The sequence below is a fragment of the Camelina sativa genome, chromosome 10 (assembly GCF_000633955.1).
Source record: "Camelina sativa cultivar DH55 chromosome 10, Cs, whole genome shotgun sequence".
Taxonomy (NCBI): Eukaryota; Viridiplantae; Streptophyta; class Magnoliopsida; order Brassicales; family Brassicaceae; genus Camelina; species Camelina sativa.
In genome coordinates this window covers 9,602,838-9,618,154 of record NC_025694.1, presented here as the reverse complement: position 1 = coordinate 9,618,154, position 15,317 = coordinate 9,602,838, and the positions used below count along the sequence as shown (strand labels likewise).

The 15,317-nt window shown below is 36.0% G+C and overlaps 5 protein-coding genes across 6 annotated transcripts in view; 4 read left to right on the top strand and 1 right to left on the bottom strand.

Annotated features, from left to right (window-relative positions):
- LOC104718170 (endonuclease 5) overlaps positions 1-2,118 on the top strand; it is a 3,184-nt gene extending 1,066 nt beyond the window's left edge. The window contains exons 2-10 of one of the 2 annotated variants that reach the window (XM_010435853.2): positions 9-165; positions 354-534; positions 637-747; positions 850-905; positions 1,076-1,159; positions 1,241-1,333; positions 1,442-1,509; positions 1,611-1,684; positions 1,782-2,118. In XM_010435853.2, coding sequence (XP_010434155.1) covers positions 52-165; positions 354-534; positions 637-747; positions 850-905; positions 1,076-1,159; positions 1,241-1,333; positions 1,442-1,509; positions 1,611-1,684; positions 1,782-1,900 — 900 coding nt within the window. In that variant the 5' untranslated portion in view covers positions 9-51 and the 3' untranslated portion in view covers positions 1,901-2,118. Of the gene's footprint in view, positions 1-8; positions 166-353; positions 748-849; positions 906-1,075; positions 1,160-1,240; positions 1,334-1,441; positions 1,510-1,610; positions 1,685-1,781 lie in introns of both variants that reach the window. The other variant, XM_019231075.1, reaches the window with a different exon arrangement.
- LOC104720208 (F-box/kelch-repeat protein At4g19865-like) lies at positions 2,234-3,220 on the top strand. The gene has a single exon (XM_010438155.1). It carries the CDS (start codon positions 2,234-2,236, stop codon positions 3,218-3,220), a length of 987 nt encoding a protein of 328 aa, XP_010436457.1.
- On the top strand, positions 3,974-5,551 carry LOC104718169 (protein LOL2). Its single transcript, XM_010435851.2, has 4 exons — positions 3,974-4,269; positions 4,455-4,562; positions 5,015-5,124; positions 5,375-5,551. The coding sequence occupies exons 1-4, from the start codon at positions 4,104-4,106 to the stop codon at positions 5,441-5,443; spliced, it is 453 nt and encodes a 150-aa protein (XP_010434153.1). The 5' UTR covers positions 3,974-4,103; the 3' UTR covers positions 5,444-5,551.
- Positions 6,318-7,126, top strand: LOC104718168 (neuropeptide-like protein 31). Its single transcript, XM_010435850.1, has one exon. It carries the CDS (start codon positions 6,524-6,526, stop codon positions 6,923-6,925), a length of 402 nt encoding a protein of 133 aa, XP_010434152.1. The 5' UTR covers positions 6,318-6,523; the 3' UTR covers positions 6,926-7,126.
- LOC104718167 (subtilisin-like protease SBT3.13) lies at positions 7,200-11,940 on the bottom strand. The gene is made up of 11 exons (XM_010435849.2): positions 11,805-11,940; positions 11,629-11,720; positions 11,304-11,401; positions 11,020-11,202; positions 10,658-10,954; positions 10,389-10,507; positions 8,762-9,034; positions 8,416-8,672; positions 8,209-8,323; positions 7,930-8,122; positions 7,200-7,864 (listed from the first exon to the last, which is right to left on the bottom strand). Exons 1-11 carry the CDS (start codon positions 11,922-11,924, stop codon positions 7,308-7,310), a joined length of 2,304 nt encoding a protein of 767 aa, XP_010434151.2. The 5' UTR covers positions 11,925-11,940; the 3' UTR covers positions 7,200-7,307.

Below are 15,317 nucleotides of genomic sequence, written 5' to 3'. Positions count from 1 at the left end.
TCTTTGAGGTTATGTGAGATTGTTAAGAAATTGAAAGCTCTGTGTTTCAGAATGAGATTGTCGTTGAGGTTGTGGCTTGCGAGTGTACTCGTGCTGACACAGCTTGTGAGTGGAGCTCTCTGTTGGGGGAAGGAAGGTCATTACACTGTCTGCAAAATAGCCGAGGTGATGAGTTTTCTTGATTGGTTTCTTAAATCTTGATTATAGATCATAGATGTGAGAGAGAGATTTGTTCTGATGGTTGGTGATGCTTGAGAGTGTTTAATTAATTTAGCTTCAGAGCTGTGGAGCTTATTTGTTAGAATAGCATTGTGGTAAAAAGATTTCATTTTTTACAATTTCCAAATCATCAGGGATACTTTGAGGATGATACTATAGCTGCCGTGAAGAAGCTTTTGCCTGAATCTGCTGAAGGAGATCTAGCAGCTTTTTGCTCATGGCCTGATGTAATCAAACACCTCTCGCAATGGAAATGGACTAGTGTGTTGCACTATGTTAACACACCTGAGTATAGATGCAACTATGAATATTGTCGTGGGTTCATCTTTTTTTCCTTTAACTTTATACACGTTTCTGTTTCCATTGTATATGTATTTGCATTTAAATCTATATATGTTCTTTTTTTCTTCTATGAAGGGGACTGCCACGACGCTAATAAGCACAAAGACTGGTGTGTGACAGGAGCAATCTTCAATTACACAAACCAATTAATATCTGCTTCTAAAAACTCACAGAGTTTAGTCCACTGTGAGTCTGATACCATTATTTATGTTTCTGTTTTACTAATTTGTTCTGTGAGTTACATTGATCATAGTAGTGTGAGTTTAGTCGTTTGTTTTTCGTTCGCAGACAACTTGACAGAGGCTCTCATGTTCTTATCACATTATATGGGAGATGTTCATCAGGTTGATCCCATTTTGCAAATTCAGTCGAATCATAGATTTATAACCAAATGCTGTCAGAGTTATATGCAGTTTTGGCTACTCTATTTACTCTGGAGTTTTGATATATTAGTGTATAGTAACAACACAGAGTATGTATGGCTAATCTTTTTTGTGGATTTTGATTTTCACAGCCCTTGCATACTGGTTTTCTTGGAGATCTAGGTGGTAACACTATAATAGTCAAATGGTACCATCACAAAACAAATTTGCACAATGTAAGTGCTTTGTTTATGGTCATATTGCTTGCTAAATAAGTATCTTTCCTGACTCGGAACTGGAGTGGTCTTATCTTGAAGGTCTGGGATAACATGATAATTGAGACTGCTCTAGAAACATACTACAACTCAAGCCTTCCAAGCATGATTCAATCCCTTCAATCCAAACTCAAGGTACAATTAGTCTTGCCTTCCCTGATCAGCTTCAGCAAGTTATAGCCATATCCAAGATAAACTCAACTCACTTTGAGTGTTTGTATTTACGGCTGTCTTAATATATAGAACGGCTGGTCAAATGATGTTCCATCATGGGAGTCATGTCAACTTAACAAAACGGCCTGTCCAAATCAGTAAGCATCTATCTATGTTTGACTGCAACAAGAAGGGAAAAATCTGGTTTTGGTTATCATATACAACATTGTTGATTCTGTATGTTGTTTGATGTACTAAGGTATGCTTCTGAAAGCATTGATCTTGCCTGCAAGTACGCATACAGGAACGCTACCCCAGGGACTACTTTAGGAGGTATATATATATATACTCTGAAGCAAGATCCTCATATATATATAGCTTCTTTCTTTCATCATGGACACGACTTGATGATCTTCTGCATTCTCTGCAGATGACTATTTCCTCTCTCGTTTACCAGTTGTAGAGAAGAGACTTGCTCAAGGTGGGATTCGCTTGGCAGCCACTCTTAACCGCATCTTTTCTGCAAAACCGAAGCTTGCTGGATCATGAAACTAAGAAAAAGATCCTAGAGAACCCCCACTTGGATCATCTAAGTCCAAGAACACTTTTTTATAAGTCTTTCTAAACACTGTGATTGGTTGAGTGAACCTCCAACAATTATAGTCAGATAACTTTGGTGTTTTGGGAAAAGATTCCAATAACAAAACACACACTATTAATGGATAACATTACAATATACATAATACATTTTTTAAAAAGTGGTAATACATCAGGGTCTTTTAAAAATTTATTTATAATTAGGGCATTGTCTTGCTATTATATAAAGTACCAAAACCTAGTTTCTTTACTCTGATACAGTTCCACAAAATCATCCGTGTGGCTATGAACGTCCAAGTAGAACTACCGGAGAAGAAGAGGAAGAGGACGAAGAAGACTAAGAATTCGTATCCTTCTTCTTCACCACCTCCGTCTTTTTCTTTACTCCCAGATGAAATCCTTGTGAGTTGCTTAGCCAGGGTCTCGAGTTCGTACTACCCAACGCTCTCAATCGTTTCCAAAAGCTTCCGTTCAATTCTCTCTTCCGCCGAGCTCAAAGCAGCTCGATCCCACCTTGGAAACACCGAACAGTGGCTCTACGTCTGTCTATACGATATCAGTTTTCACACTCACCAATGGTTTAGACTTTTGCTTAACCCTAATGGAACCCTACCCGACTCCGTGATTATGAAGAATAAGACAATTGAACAGTTGCTGGTTCCCGTAACTTTTAGCTCTTCTTCTAACCTTCCATCAGTATCAAAATCCACAATTGCTGTTGGTTCAGAAATTTATGTAATTGGCGGACCAGTGGACTATGCACCGTCCTCCGCCGTGCGGGTGCTTGATTGTTGCACTCACACTTGGCGCAATGCACCTAGCATGAATATAGTCCGGATGAATGCCTTGGCAAGTTTACACGATGGGAAAATATATGTAACTGGTGGCTGCCTAGGGGTGAAATCATGTGATGAGGTATTCGACATAAAGGCTCAGACTTGGGAACGTCTTCCTGACCCGTCGGGTAGTGAGTTAAGTTACTGTGACATAAATTTTGGGTGGACAAATGTGAAAGGGTTAGACTCACTAAGGGAAAAGTATGATTGGAACGGTAGTACAACTAAATTAGTTAGCTGTGGTGGGAAACTCTTACTTGTTTGGCAAGGGTGCGGGAACAGTAGTCCCGATAATAAGAAGATTTTGGGCACGGAGATCGTCCTGGAAAAGTGTGTTGGAGGTGAGCTTTGGGGAAAAGCTGGGTGGCTTGATGTTTTGTATACCGTCCCTAGATTACGTCAGAAGCTTTTGCATTGTCTAGCGGTCTCGGTTTGATTGACTTGTATAATTAATATAAGCTGTATCCAAGTTACGATCTATCCTTTGAATTCTACATCAATTTCTAAGTTCTAGACTTTTAGTTCTAAAGGCACAATGGACCCACCATATTTGGTCAATGTCTTTGTTTGAAGTTGTCTGGTAAAGATTGATGTTTTGGGATATTTTTTTTGTCCCACAAATATTGATGTTTTGTAAATTTCAAGAAATAATCATTGAAAATATTTAAAATTTTGAATTGCTATTGATTTAAAATTAAATAATATCTCTTTAGTCAAAGAAAAAAATATATTTAAACTCAATAATCATTGTTTTCTTAAAATGTGTAAAAACTTCTAAACATAATCTTTATAAGTCAGAGGGAGTATATGTTTAGCTCTAAATTTTATATGTTTCTACATTAAATTATAAGATTTTTCAATTGAAACTATTAAATAAATTTCATATTTTTTATTATTTGTATTTCTAAGATTGCTTAAACTTTGTAAAAGTAGATATTGTTTAAACTTTTTAAAAATAAATATTTTTTATTATGCGTGTTTTTAATTAAAACATTTTATATTAATAAACTAAGTGGAAAGAATAAGCGTAAGAAGAAGAAATGGGATGTCAATTTTTTAAAATTTATGGATAATTGAAGAAAAATTAAAAATTTATGAATAACTAAATAAATAAATAAAATTTGCAAAAGAATAGAGTGTCAAAAATCTGAGACAAAGTTTAAACCTTCTCATAAGATTTGTTTTGATTTTTTTTTCTTTGTTTTTGAACTTGTTGTGATTTGTGAATATTTTCTTTGACAAAGTTAAAAAAAGAGTAAAAAAGAAAAAATTGGGAGTTAACTTGGACATCTTCGCCGGAGCTGAGACGGGAAGGCCTGATGGAAGAGACACAAATGCAAAAGAAGGAAGAAGAACAAAAGCACCGTGAAAAAGAAGAAGATGACGAGGAAGATGAAGAAGGACCACCTCCGGGATGGGAAGCTGCAGTTCTTCCTTCTCCAGTCGCTGCCGTAAACCCCAATCCCACCACCGCCAAAATTCCCGGTATTTGTCTGTTTAGGGTTTATCGATTGGCTTCAATTCTTTTGGTACAGTCTGATCAAAGTAGTGGTTTTTCATGGATTTTGTAGGCTTTTAGAGTGAACCCACTTTAGATTCCGCGAATGATTTGGGAGATTCTCTGCAAATTTTATAATTTTTTTTTGTTTTGTTTTTGGGGTTTGCTGCAGAGATGGCACAAATGGTATGTGGATCTTGCAGGCGTTTGCTTTCGTATCTAAGAGGATCCAAACAAGTCAAGTGCTCTTGTTGTCAGACTGCTAATCTCGTTCTTGAAGGTTCCTTTCCCATTGCTTTTTTTCTTTACTGTTTCTTATATCACTAACTGAAAGCTTGTGTGTTGATTGATAATCCTCAGTGACTTGAAACTGTTAAAGGAACAATCTTTGGAATGCTCTCTCATTCTAGTTTTACTTAGCTTTTGTGAATGATATATAATGTGTTCGTGTGCTCAGTTTCGTTTCAAAAGTGTTAATCTTTATGAGACTAAATGAGCTTTGTTCTTAGCTGAAACAAGAATTACCTTTGGCTAGGATTCTTCTCATAAGCTTTGTGAAGTATTTTGGTCTCTACACCATTAGCTTTATTCTTCTTATTCTGTGATTTTCCAAAATTGTTCTTTTAAGCTCCTCTACTCCATCTTTGTTATTTTCTATGTATAACATCGCCTTAATTGATGAACATACCCTTCTCCTCTTATTGGTTTTGATACGTCATTCTTTGTTTGCAGCTAACCAGGTTGGTCAGGTGACTTGCACCAATTGCAAACAGCTCCTCATGTACCCTTATGGAGCTCCATCTGTTAGATGTTCCTCCTGCAACTCTATCACAGATATCAGAGTATGTGACCTTTCCATTTTGTTTTATTTCCTCTCCCAAGTATGTATACATGGAATTTTTTTTATTCCTTCGGTGATGGATAAAGGTAAAAGCTAAATCTGTTTAGACTTTAGAGTTCTTGAAACCCTTTGTACTGATCCTTGAGTGCTACATGCCCAAATCCTACTTGGGAGAGTCGATACATTTTGGTATCCGAGATTCTGAGTAAGTAATCTTGTGATGATCATTTGTATACTGTGTTATATTTCAGGAAAACAACAAACGACCTCCATGGTCTGAGCAGCAAGGACCACTCAAAAGTTTAAGCAGTGTCCGGTGAGCAGAGATAACACTAAACTTTGAACCGGTTTGATGAAAAAAACTTGTTATAATGTTAAGGATTAGATGAAGCAAAATCAATAATAATCATTGAATTCCCATTCTTTCAGATGCTTGCCCACTTCTCTCATTTACTGTTTTAACTTTACGCTTTAGTGGTTAAAATGTGTGCATCCATAAAAAGTGGATATTCGCACTGGACCAATCAGTAGTACTATAAACAAACACAGCTATGGATACATTTTTCACAGGTGAGGTGTAACTATCAGTCTACTTTGGGCCAAATTTGTCAATGAGTTTCAATAATTAGGTCGTATAAATTACCACACCAAAACATGGAATCTTATCAAAGTATATATATATATAACTAATTTACACTATCATATAAAAATAAAATGTATGGTGGGTCATTGAAGGATAGAGAGAGATAACAAGAGCTGTGTGTTGTGTAGTGAACCACTTTGTCAACAAAACCAATTTAATGTAGAGTTCAAATAATCAACGCCAAATTTAATGAAACCTTGGACAAAAAATTACTTTGTTAACCGGTGTTATAGTGTATACCTGCATAGATTTTGATTTAGGACAGAAATGATGTGGTTGGGTTGAATTAATGAGTGGGGTCTTATGGACAGATTAGATTATGAACACCACATTATTTGTTTTGTTGAAATAATAAAACCCCAACTTCGGGTAGATTGAATTATCTTAAGTTTTGTATCGTGGGCACATCTGTCAAATAAAAGTCCTCCACTAACAAATACACTAGTATTAATTAAAACGATCTGTCGAGTTTAATGAACACATGCATAAATTAAATGTCGCCAAGTGCTAAAAATATATATTTGGACAGACTCTCAACAAGTTACGGAAGTGATAGATAGACAAAACACAAGAGTCTTCTTTGCAAAGTGCCAGCATTAAAGTGATCTTATTACACACTAAAGTCCACGAATCAATGTCTTAACTGTATTTTCATATCTCCCCAATTTAATGCTCTTTCTCTATACTGTATTTATATTTCATCCAACTTTTTAATCTCCTCAACAAACCCACTCAAATCTACATAACTACTAAAAAAATGTTTACAAAATCTTTCCTTTTAGCTTCCCTTCTTCTCATCATCTTCGTTGTTGCAACTGAATCATCTCATCAGAAGAGTGGTAACGATGGTTTAGGATTTGGAGGTGTACCCGGATCCGGATTTGCTGGAATACCCGGGTTTGGAAACGGCTTTCCAGGGACCGGAATGGGCGGTGGATACGGCGGAGGGTTCGGTGGTCCAAAAGGCGGTTTTGGGAAAGGAGGTGTGGTTAGGCCGACGGTGACTTGTAGAGAAAAAGGACCTTGTAACGGCAAGAAGCTGAGGTGTCCTGCTAAGTGTTTCAGCTCTTTTAGCCGCTCCGGGAAAGGATACGGTGGTGGAGGTGGCGGAGGAGGATGCACCATGGATTGTAAGAAGAAGTGTATCGCTTATTGTTAAGATATAATCATGATATCTTTAAAATATATAGTCATGATAATGATTATATATTGATATGTAACGTTATAGCTATAGATTATGATCATGAGGATCCTTTTGTCTCGATTCCGATTGTACTACTTTTTATATGCATAATATAAATGGTTGTGATGAATAAATGAGGAAACCCTTACGGTTTTCTCAGTTTGTGTTTGAGTGAGAGATGGATTCTACTATGTTTTTATGGTGATTTTGATCTTATTATGATCTTGATTTGATTCAACACACTTTGAACTAGGATTGGCAAAAGTTTACATAAGGACAAAGACCATGAGCATCATATGGCTCTGTTTATTACATCGATCTAAATCGTTGTAGACAGTAATGAGTTTTCTTGTTAAGGCTAGATCCTAATCTTTGTCTTAACAGAGACAGGAATGGTAACATTATGAACACCATCAGTCCATGTTAAGCTGCCAAAGAAGTAGCCAGTGTTGACTTTATGACTCGTTTTAGCCTTAACCGAGAAAGTGAGTACTCTGTTAGCTGCAGAGTTAAACACGAGTGTGGTCGGGTTCACGGTGAGAGTTATTCCAAGAGGAGACTCGATCACAGCTTTATAGACTGACTTGATGGGTCCAACATTGGTTACAGTTCTTGTGAGTGTGACCTCTTTCTCAAAATTTGGGATTGTGATTGAAGGTAGGTTTATATCAAGAATTGATGGGTCAGGAGTTGGACACTTGTTCTTGTTACCGAGGACACGAGAGATTGAGGAGTCGTTGTAACCCGCAGAACACATATAACTGATGTAATCTTCGATCCCCATATCGTAGACAAGTCCGGGCTTTGCAGCTTTTTCAGGGTTTACAAGTCCTCCTCCATAGTCAAATGGATCTGCAAGCTTCTTGTTTGATCCTTCCGCAAAAATAGGTTCTCTAGATGGACTTGTCCTCCAAGCTACACAAGAAATCTGATTAGCCCGTTTGTTTATTAAAAAAAGAAGAAGAATAAGAAGCAAGAACCTGTTGTGACTAAAGCTGATCTCATTGCAGCAGGAGACCAGTTAGGGTGTAGAGATTTGAGAAGAGCTATGATTCCAGAAACAACAGGAGTCGACATTGATGTCCCTGAATCAAGTCCAAATCCGTTGTGCGCATCAGGATCAAGCGGACTTAACGCTGCGAGTATGCTCACACCCGGAGCTGCTATATCAGGCTACAGAGTAAAACATGACCAGATATTTTAACAAGTTTACTCAAAAAGATTTCAACTTTTGAATAAAAAACAATGGCTTTTATAACCTTGAGAATGGCTGGTGAAACTGAGTTAGGTCCTCTACATGAGAATGCAGCAACTTTAGTCGTTGCAGGCTGACCGGTTAGTGTAGTAGCCGCACTAATTCTCACCGTGGGATATCTGTGGCTCGACAGATCAATGCAATAATGTATATACTTCAGAAATGTAAATGTATGTAACAGATTTTTTTTTAATGTTTCAAGATAGGTTACCTGGTGGTACGTATGTATTTTAAAATGTCAGTTCCAAGCTCGTAATCAGCGTAAATGCAGTGTAAACCATTGCATCGAGAAAGTATATCGTCAGGCTTTTGGGCTAAGATGATTGCTGCTACATCTTTCCCTGCAATTGGAGAAGCACTATCGAAAACAAGAACTGTTTTCCCCTTTACATCAACATTATCATCACTCTCTGAGTCCAAGAAAGCTAAACCGGTTGAAATCTCCGGTCCAGTGAACAGAGATTCAGCCTAATTAGAGAGACACCAACAAAAAATAAGAATTAGGGTTTAAGGTTTAAACGTTGAGTTTTTTTTGTTTGGGAATAAAACTTAATTACCATGAGGGTTTGTTTATTCCCAAGTGTGATCTTTGTAGGAAAAGACCGGTCAAGAGTAGTTGCAGCAACGGTCAAGAGCCAAGGAGCAACATTGTCAACAGTCTGAGCACCAGGCCCTTCGTTACCCGCAGCAGCCACAACCGTAATCCCTTTAGCCACCGCGTGAAAAGCTGCGATATATTTGAGCTTATCGACCTCGGAATCCTCGGGGATACTCCCCCCAATAGAAACCGACAAAACGTCAACCCCATCACGTATAGCATCATCAAAAGCCTTCCACAGAACCAGGGCCTCGTGGTCCAGGGGTAAAGGGCTTGCAGCTGCAAGTTCCGCCTCGGGGGATCAAGTCCTGGCCACTGCGGATTTCACCTGCGGGCTGCAGCGTCCCAGGAGCCGACACGTGGAGAGCCATTTGGCCGCCCACGTGGCTAGTCTGAGCGAACCGATCGAACTGCGGCTTACTTGCTCTGTCGTGTGCCTCCACGATAGCTAACGCGTGCTCTNGTCCTCCTCCATAGTCAAATGGATCTGCAAGCTTCTTGTTTGATCCTTCCGCAAAAATAGGTTCTCTAGATGGACTTGTCCTCCAAGCTACACAAGAAATCTGATTAGCCCGTTTGTTTATTAAAAAAAGAAGAAGAATAAGAAGCAAGAACCTGTTGTGACTAAAGCTGATCTCATTGCAGCAGGAGACCAGTTAGGGTGTAGAGATTTGAGAAGAGCTATGATTCCAGAAACAACAGGAGTCGACATTGATGTCCCTGAATCAAGTCCAAATCCGTTGTGCGCATCAGGATCAAGCGGACTTAACGCTGCGAGTATGCTCACACCCGGAGCTGCTATATCAGGCTACAGAGTAAAACATGACCAGATATTTTAACAAGTTTACTCAAAAAGATTTCAACTTTTGAATAAAAAACAATGGCTTTTATAACCTTGAGAATGGCTGGTGAAACTGAGTTAGGTCCTCTACATGAGAATGCAGCAACTTTAGTCGTTGCAGGCTGACCGGTTAGTGTAGTAGCCGCACTAATTCTCACCGTGGGATATCTGTGGCTCGACAGATCAATGCAATAATGTATATACTTCAGAAATGTAAATGTATGTAACAGATTTTTTTTTAATGTTTCAAGATAGGTTACCTGGTGGTACGTATGTATTTTAAAATGTCAGTTCCAAGCTCGTAATCAGCGTAAATGCAGTGTAAACCATTGCATCGAGAAAGTATATCGTCAGGCTTTTGGGCTAAGATGATTGCTGCTACATCTTTCCCTGCAATTGGAGAAGCACTATCGAAAACAAGAACTGTTTTCCCCTTTACATCAACATTATCATCACTCTCTGAGTCCAAGAAAGCTAAACCGGTTGAAATCTCCGGTCCAGTGAACAGAGATTCAGCCTAATTAGAGAGACACCAACAAAAAATAAGAATTAGGGTTTAAGGTTTAAACGTTGAGTTTTTTTTGTTTGGGAATAAAACTTAATTACCATGAGGGTTTGTTTATTCCCAAGTGTGATCTTTGTAGGAAAAGACCGGTCAAGAGTAGTTGCAGCAACGGTCAAGAGCCAAGGAGCAACATTGTCAACAGTCTGAGCACCAGGNAAAAAAAAAAAAAAAAAAAAAAGCCTTCCACATATCAGCAGATGTGCATCTTCCCTCAGTTCGTCCTCCTTCGTCTCCCATTATGTTCCAACACGCCTTGTAAGAGGCTATGCGGGCCCGAGGAGCTCCACCTTGGACAATACCTATTAAGAATCCCACATTGATCGGTTAGAAAGGAGACAGATTATTGTCTTAAAAACCGGTACCTTGACTCTTAAGCTAATTTCTCTGGTGAATACGGTGGTCTCTGGCCCTGGTTTGGACAAATCTTATATATATATATATATTAATACCTTTGGCTAGACCATAGAAGCTCACGTTGGGAACGAATGAACCACCGGCTATTGTGGCAGTATGTGTGCCGTGACCGTTTGCATCTCTGGTGGATTTGAAATCTTGGATGATTGTTCTATTGAATTTTCCTCCAACCGCGGCGAGTAGACCATTTAGATAGTACTTAGCTCCTATTAGCTTCTTGTTGCAATGTTTTGTGGCGTTAAACTGTTCTCCTGGTTCACATTTTCCTCTCCAACGCTTAGGTATTGGTCCAAGGCCTTGATCGTTGACTACCTTTGACTCTGGCCATATCCCTGAATATACATACATACATGATGTGAGCCAAGGGGAGAGAGTTAAGAGATGGAGTTAGAGAGACCGGAATCAATGACACCGATGATAGCTTCACTGCCCATGTTGGTGTCATGAAGAAGACCTTTTACAGATGATGATGAAGAAGAAAAAGAAGTTGGAATTGGAGAGAGGCCAAGGTGATCCCAAGTTCTTGTGGTTTTCAGTTTTAGAATCCGGTTTGGTATAACATGGATTACGGCTGGATGCTCTGCATGTGTTTATTTATAAGATTCTGGTTTAGAAACTTTGTCTTTACAGTCAAAAAGATCAGAAATTTCCTCATATGTGAGTTTGAATTTTGTGAAGTACCTGAAACTTTCTTCGCTTGTGATGATGTAAGAAGTGCTGCAAAACCAGAGAATCCATGTTGGTAGCTGTAGATCATTGAGTTATGTGCGTCTTCTTTGCTGTATATAACATGGCAAACAAAAAAAACAGAGTATATCAGTATTAGCGAGTAGAGTTTCTTAGGTGACAAGAAACGAATGTAATTTATTATCAACCTATCAGATGTCTCTGAAATATATCTGTTAACAAATGAAGACAAACAAGTTCAATAGGTGAATTTCTAATATAGGTATTATTAGTCTCTATAGAGATTTGACATTTTCAAAAGATCATTAAATTTAAGTACCTTTGAAGAAGTGATTCAAGCATTTGATGATGAGAAGCTGTGACAAGTTCAGGATCATCATGTTCTCTTTTGCCAAGATACACTATATAAACCTAATAAATCCGCCAAAAAAGAATACAAACAAAATTTAAATCAATAAACTCTTAGGGAGCAAATAGAGTAAGTTAGTTGCATACTTTGCTATCATTGTCTAAGGCTCCTGCAGCTGTAAGAAAACTCAGCTCTGTGTTAAGAAATAGGACCAAAGAAATTGCCAATAGAAGTATAAGTTGGGAACTTTGTAAAGAGTTATCCATTTTCTTAAGTGAGAAGTGTGTGGGTGGTAGCATAGAAGCTCTTTGCTTGTATATATACTAAATAATTCGTCTGTCAATTCACGTTTGATGACTCCACCACCACCAGGGGTAAACTTTTTGTCTTAGATTCGAATCCTGTTCGGATTCAATTTTTTTTGGACTTGGTTTGGTTCAATTAGAGAATTGAGAATAGTGGTATCACACTAAAAACAAACTCACGTCTTTCCCATTAATCTTCGGTTAATACTCGGTTTTATCATCATTAGAGTACATTTTCATTTTTGGTTGGTGTGAGTTTGACACTACTCTCAATTCTCTAATTGAACCGAACCAAAAACCAATTTGGTTTACAATTAATAATTGTTTTGGTTTGATGCTTATGAAAAAGAGGATTCACACATCTTATTATATAAAAACTTGGTTTACAAAGTTAGAAAAATAATATTTAGGACAATGTTGGATTTCAAAAAAAGTCGTGGATTTTGTTTTATTATTTCGTAATTATGTTTTGTTAAAATTTATAGATTTTTTTAATACTAACTATGATATATATTTGATATGATGTCCATATTATTTATTATTAAAACTTTAACTTTTATACATGAAGAAAAAGTTACCAAATGAAGGCGCCAATTTTGTTATGCAATGAAGGCGCCAATTTTGTTATGCAATGAAGGCGTCAATTTTTGCATTTGTATGTTTTGCTTTTTGTGTGTGTGATTTTAACAAAGACTTTGTTACTAATCAATGCAACATATATATATATATATAATAATAATAAAAAGGAACTACATGTTTTTAACATTACGTTCTAGATTCTTAATAAATCCATAAAACCCTTGGAAAAAACCTAGAGTGGTCATAAACTCATAATAAAACCATTCTTTATGGAGAAAATAGTGACCACCAATAATTGAGTATCTTTAATAGTGGAATCCAAAGGTGATACGAGAAAACATATGTGACCCGTTTGTTAAGCGTGTTCGAAAAGATAAAGCATTATTTTATTTTTAATATTTTTAGAATATTAAGGTTAAAAATATTTTTAGTGAAATAAAACATGGATCAATGATTATTCGTTATCAGAGAATTTTGGAAACTCATGATACAATTCATTTCACTAGAACAGTACCCAATTGAAAGCTGTCGACTGGATCCATTTATGCCCCTTGCAAGTGTCGCAAATTACTCAAATAATCTACCTTCCAAATAGCTTGACTTAAGGCTGTCCACCAAATGCTGACGGATCCAACCACGAGGAGAATCAATAATTCTTATTCTTCTCTGTTTAACCAAATGAAGTGTACACAATTTATGGAAAAGCTTACATTTTGAAGATAATTAAAGAAGAGTAGTTCATTGGATTTCTTATAAACAATCATATAGAATCAATGTTATCATCATATATCATGAAACAAAGGAGTTCACACACAAAGCAAAACTTACAAACAATCATAATCATCATATTTTGAAACTAAAGAGTTTATTGGATTTCCAAAACAGGGGAGAATCAAAGAATTTTAAAGGATAGAAGTATTTTTGGGAAGTTTGTTAACTTGTAGAAATTCTACCCTACCTTGATTCCTAGCACCAAGTTGGTCCATCTTTGATAATTGATTTTAGCAAATAGTTTTGATCCAAATGATTTGGTGTGCTTCTACCAGCCACCCCATTTGTCTTCCAATAACGTTGCTACATCTGGTTTGGAAGAGGCCTCGACTTGAGCTGCGAAACAAGGAATTACAAAACCATGGATCGGTTTTTTTTTCTTGGAAAATAAATGGTAAGTGAATGTAGACGAAATTTTATCTCACTGTTTGTGAATTTTGCTCCATGTCGACTAGGTCTATTTGTGCATTTTTTGAACTATATAACAAAGTGTTTGACAACCAAAAGCTTATATTTTGAAGATGAAGAAGAGTAGTTCATTGGATTTCTTACAAACAATCATATAGAATGTGTCATCATCATATCATGAAACAATCATACTCCATGTTTTAATTTGCATCGTAAATGTATATATATACCCGTTTGTAAATATTCAATTCATTATAATAGCTCAGCTGCTACTTTGCTTGCTCACTTGCGTCTGGTTCTATTGTTCGATCTTTCAGTTTGTAATTTATTTTACTTCATTTTTTCTCAAAATTACATAAACCAACGTTGTTTTCTGAAGTTTAATTCTAATATCATGTGGCATATTACAAAAAATACTATTGCATTTTAATTAATTTAATAAATAACAAAATAAATTTTTATATTAGTTTATAGAATAATAAAACAATATTTTAAAAAATTATTTAATAAAATTAATTAACATATTTCATTTATTGTTTTAGAAATCTTAGGATACAATAACAAACTATTTAGAACAATTATAAAACATAATTTAAAATACCATTGTATTTTAATAATTTAATTACTAACAAAAGAAAAGCTTATATTAGTTTATAAAATAATAAAACAATATTTTAAAATTTATTTAATAAAATTATTTAACAGATTTTATTTATTGTCTTAGAAATCTTAACTAGGAAACAATAACAAACTATTTTGAACAATTATAAAACTTAATTTTTATTTATAAAACTAAGATTTAATATTTTCATCCCTAAATTATTTAATAATGACATATATATTTTAATACTAAGATACAACATTGCTTATTTTTTCAAAATATAAAATATTATATCTAATTTATTAAATATTTTTTGCATTGTTTATCGACGCAATGACATCTTATTAAAATCTATGAAATCACAAATGTTAGATTTTATTCAATATAGTATATACAACTAAAAAATTAAAAAGTTAAATTGAGATTTGTAAACACGGCCGCTTCAATACGGGTTTTGTTTAATTTTATGGATTCTAATAAATTTCTGTAATTCACGGGTTTGAACATTGTATCGTGTAATGGTTGAAATCATATTATGAAATTAAGTAAAGTTTACCCAAACATTTCCTCCTGCCGTAGAACACGAACAACTATCTATTTAGGTATACATATAGAGATTTAATTTGTAAATCTGTCTCCCATATAGAGGGTCTATGTATCAAGTGAGAAGAAAGAAATGAGAGATAGACAGATTGTGTTGAAAGAATGGTGAACAAAAGCAATTTAGGAACCCTACAAGTCATCATGCCATGCATATGGTGGTAGGGTAATGAGTGGCATAATTTTGGCAATTTGACGCAGTTTCATTGCTCACCCGGAATGAGGTGTCGCCAAATTATTTGTTTCCTAATATTTGGAAATGTAATAGAATATTATAATTAATAAAAATCAACTGTATGTTCAGTTTGTTTCCACCACATTTCAATATATAAATTGAGTACACACATGCAGGAATAAAAACTCCCCAAAAAACTTAGATCATGGCTATACATATA